The 3890-nt window shown below is 40.8% G+C and overlaps 1 protein-coding gene across 1 annotated transcript in view; it reads right to left on the minus strand.

The window, feature by feature from the left end:
* LOC116977436 (ral guanine nucleotide dissociation stimulator-like 1) overlaps positions 1-1907 on the minus strand; it is a 227567-nt gene extending 225660 nt beyond the window's left edge. Inside the window, exon 1 of the mRNA XM_033027868.1 lies at positions 1535-1907. Coding sequence (XP_032883759.1) covers positions 1535-1555 — 21 coding nt within the window. The 5' untranslated portion in view covers positions 1556-1907. The remainder of the gene's footprint in view (positions 1-1534) is intronic.
* Positions 1908-3890: the final 1983 nt, after the last annotated feature.

Here is a 3890-nt window from a genome sequence, read left to right on the forward strand (position 1 = left end):
CAAACACGATAGCAAAACCGTTATATTATGTATATTTTCCCTATAATATATTTAATATATTGAGCCTAATACACAGAAGGATTACCACTGAACTGTATGCAAAAGTAGAATTTTATTCTGCTTGGGTACACGTGACAATAAAGTCCCATTGAACGTGGGATTCTAAACAGGCTCCAGGTCTACATTCTGAAATCCAATTTAATGAGATATTCTCCCATCAGGTCTCAGGAGATCATCCACGAGAACAATATATACCAATACTAAATAACAAAACCAATTTGAACATACTTAGAGTCAAATGCAAGTTAACTGCATCCCACAACACGTTAGACAAGGAGACATTATTAAAAAAAGGTGCTGGAGTAACTCAGCGGGTCAGGCAGCATCTCTGGAGAACATGGATAGGTGACGTTTCGGGTTGAGACCCTTCCTCAGATTAGACCTGAAACATCACTTACCCTGTGCCCCATAGATGCTGCTTGACCAGTTACTCCAGCACTTTGTGTCTTTTCTTTGTACACCAACAAAACGAGAATATGCACTCCATGATTCAAGTTTGCATTTACGCTTTCAAATACCGCCTGTATCGTAGAGTTTCACCTCAACACTGACAGCAAAAGGTTGACCAGGAGGTCAGAACCAAGATCTAGATTCAGAAATAACACTTTCAACATCATTTAGCTTCAGAGTCAAATCAGATAAGGAAATCTCACAACTACATACGTAGACTTGGAGGCATTGGTTTTATCCTATTATTTAGTGTACGTGTGATACACACATTACGTAGTGTACGTGTGATACACACATATACACATACATTCATATATACATACATATAAATATATACATTCACACTTACATATACATACAGTATATACACATATATACATACATATATATATATATAAACATAGAAAATGGGTGCAGGAGTAGGCCATTTGACCCTTCGAACCAGCACAGCCATTCAATATGATAATGGCTGATCATCCCCAATCAGTACCCCATTCCTGCTTTCTCCCCATATCCCTTGCTTCTGTCAACGCTAAGAGTTAAATCTAATTCTCTCTTGAAAACATCCAGTGAATTGGCCTCCACTGCCTTCTGTGGTAGAGAATTCCACAGATTCACAACTCTCTGGGTGAAGAAGTTTTTCCTCATCTTAGTCCTAACACACATATCTTTTTTTTCTCTTTTGTCATATTGTTTACAGTGTACTATGTTTACATATTCTGTTGGACTGCTGCAAGTAAGAATCTCATTGTCCTATCCGGGACATATGACAATAAAACACTCCTAACTTTCTTAGTGACACGCAGCTGACCATGAATAAACCTCAGAATATTTATAAAATGTCAAAAGCTAGAACAACTAGAACCATGATTAAAAAGTACACAAAAATGTAATTCAATTTTAAACGGTGCCACTGCTTATGCATAGTGTTAAAAAAAATCAAAGTGCATTGCTCATTTCAATAATTATAGATAAAGTCAGGTTAAGGAATTTAAAAGACACATCTCCAGTCAGATGTACTCACCAACATAGGAAAATAAGCCATGCTTTTGGACCATATTTTGCATTTGCCTCACAGACCATAGTCGGAAGCAAGCAGAGTTGATTTTGAGCAAGTCATTTTACAGATACAGACAGGGTCTGGATCCAGCAGATAGCCCAGACTCCTGGTTCAAAGCAAACTCTCCCTGGTAAACCAAAGCTCCACGGAGCTGGGACCCGGAATATGACAGGCAATGAAGTTCCAGATGAAATTCCCTTTTCCGATATTGACTGTGAGATGCTTAGGGACAATTGACGGAAGTAAACTGCTGAGCTGGTTTAATCTGCACTGTGCTCCACACAGACTGAGTGACTCCCGCTTTGAAGAGGGTGGAGAAAAAAAACGCAACTCCGCAGTGCCAGAGAGCTGCTTCATATTTTGAACAGCCTTCACTGGGATTTGACACAAGTACCTCTTTGTTGCTACAAAGAATATCGGATTGAGACATCCGAGTAACCCTCAAGCCAAGAAGTAATCCTGCAAAGGATTTAAAAAATAAAACTTTAAAGTTTAAAGTTCACAAGCTGAACCTTGGTGTAAAATAAATCGAATTTGAAGGAAAAGTGAAGAATTATAATGAAAATGTTCCCAAGAGCTGGCGTAATTCCGGGAGCACTTGGTAATTTTGATAACCAATTCGACAGAGATTTTTTGGGTCTCCAATTCTTGATTCAAAGATGCAAAATGTTGGGTTTACAAGTGAAGCTTTGACAAAGTCGAACCATATTTAAAAATAATTTTTAATTAACAGGAGTGTGCAGATGCTGTAAACGAGTTCATGTGGAAGATTAAGCAACGGTTAAACAAGCCAATTTATTTCATTTGAAGTGGATGCAATTTGTCCAATTTAAACTAGTTTGCCTGACCCATGGATATTTGCCCAGCCTCAAAGATTTAGAAACATAGAAACATAGAAAATAGGTGCAGGAGGAGGCCATTCGGCCCTTCGAGCCAGCACCACCATTCATTGTGATCATCGCCCCTATCAATAACCCGTGCCTGCCTTCTCCCCATCTCCCTTCTCCCCCTAGAGCTCCATCTAACTCTCTCTTAAACCCATCCAGTGATTTGGCCTCCACTGCCCTCTGTGGCAGGGAATTCCATAAATTCACAACTCTCTGGGTGAAAAAGGTTTTTTCTCACCTCAGTCTTAAATGACCTCCCCTTTATTTTAAGACTGTGGCCCCTGGTTCTGGACTCGCCCAACATTGAGAACATTTTTCCTGCATCTAGCTTGTCCAGTCCTTTTATAATTTTATATGTTTCTATAAGATACCCCCTCATCCTTCTAAACTCCAGTGAATACAAGTCTAGTCTTTTCAATCTTTCCACTGCATCTGCCACGCATCTGCCCACTCACTCAACCTGTCCAGGTCACCCTGCAACCTCCTAACATCCTCTTCACAGTTCACACTGCCACCCAGCTTTGTGTCATCCGCAAACTTGCTAGTGTTGCTCCTAATTCCTTCTTCCAAATCATTAATATATATGGTAAATATATTGCGGCCCCAACACCGAGCCTTGCGGCACTCCACTCGCCACTGCCTGCCATTCTGAAAAGGACCAGTTCACTCCTACTCGTTGCTTCCGGTCTGCCATCCAATTTTCTATCCATGTCAACACCCTACCCCCAATACCATGTGCTCTAATTTTCATCACCAGTCTCCCGTGCGGGACCTTATCAAAGGCTTTCTGAAAGTCTAGATACACTGCATCCACTGGCACCCCTGCATCCATTTTACTTGTCACATCCTCAAAAAATTCCAGAAGATTAGTCAAGCATGATTTCCCTTTCATAAATCCATGTTGACTTGGACTAATCCTTTTACTTCTATCCAAATGCCCCATTATTACCTCTTTAATAATTGACTCCAGCATCATTCCCACCACCGAAGTCAGGCTAACTGGCCTGTAATTCCCCGTTTTCTCTCTCGCTCCTTTCTTGAAAAGTGGGATAACATTAGCTATCCTCCAATCCACAGGAACTGATCCTGAATTTATTGAACATTGGAAAATGATCACCAATGCATCCACTATTTCTAGAGCCACCTCCCTGAGGACCCTGGGATGCAGACCATCAGGCCCAGGGGATTTATCATCCTTCAGTCCCATTAGCCGACCCAATATTATTTCTCGCCTAATGAAAATTTATTTCAGTTCCTCTACCCCCTTAGATCCTCTGTCCTCCAGTACATCTGGGAGATTGTTTGTGTCTTCCTTAGTGAAGACAGATCCGAAGTACCTATTCAACTCTTCTGCCATTTCCTTGTTGCCCATAATAATTTCACCCGTGTCTGCCTTCAAGGGACCCACATTTGACTTTGCTACTCTTTTTCCC

Source organism: Amblyraja radiata, chromosome 10 (assembly GCF_010909765.2).
Source record: "Amblyraja radiata isolate CabotCenter1 chromosome 10, sAmbRad1.1.pri, whole genome shotgun sequence".
Classification (NCBI taxonomy): Eukaryota; Metazoa; Chordata; class Chondrichthyes; order Rajiformes; family Rajidae; genus Amblyraja; species Amblyraja radiata.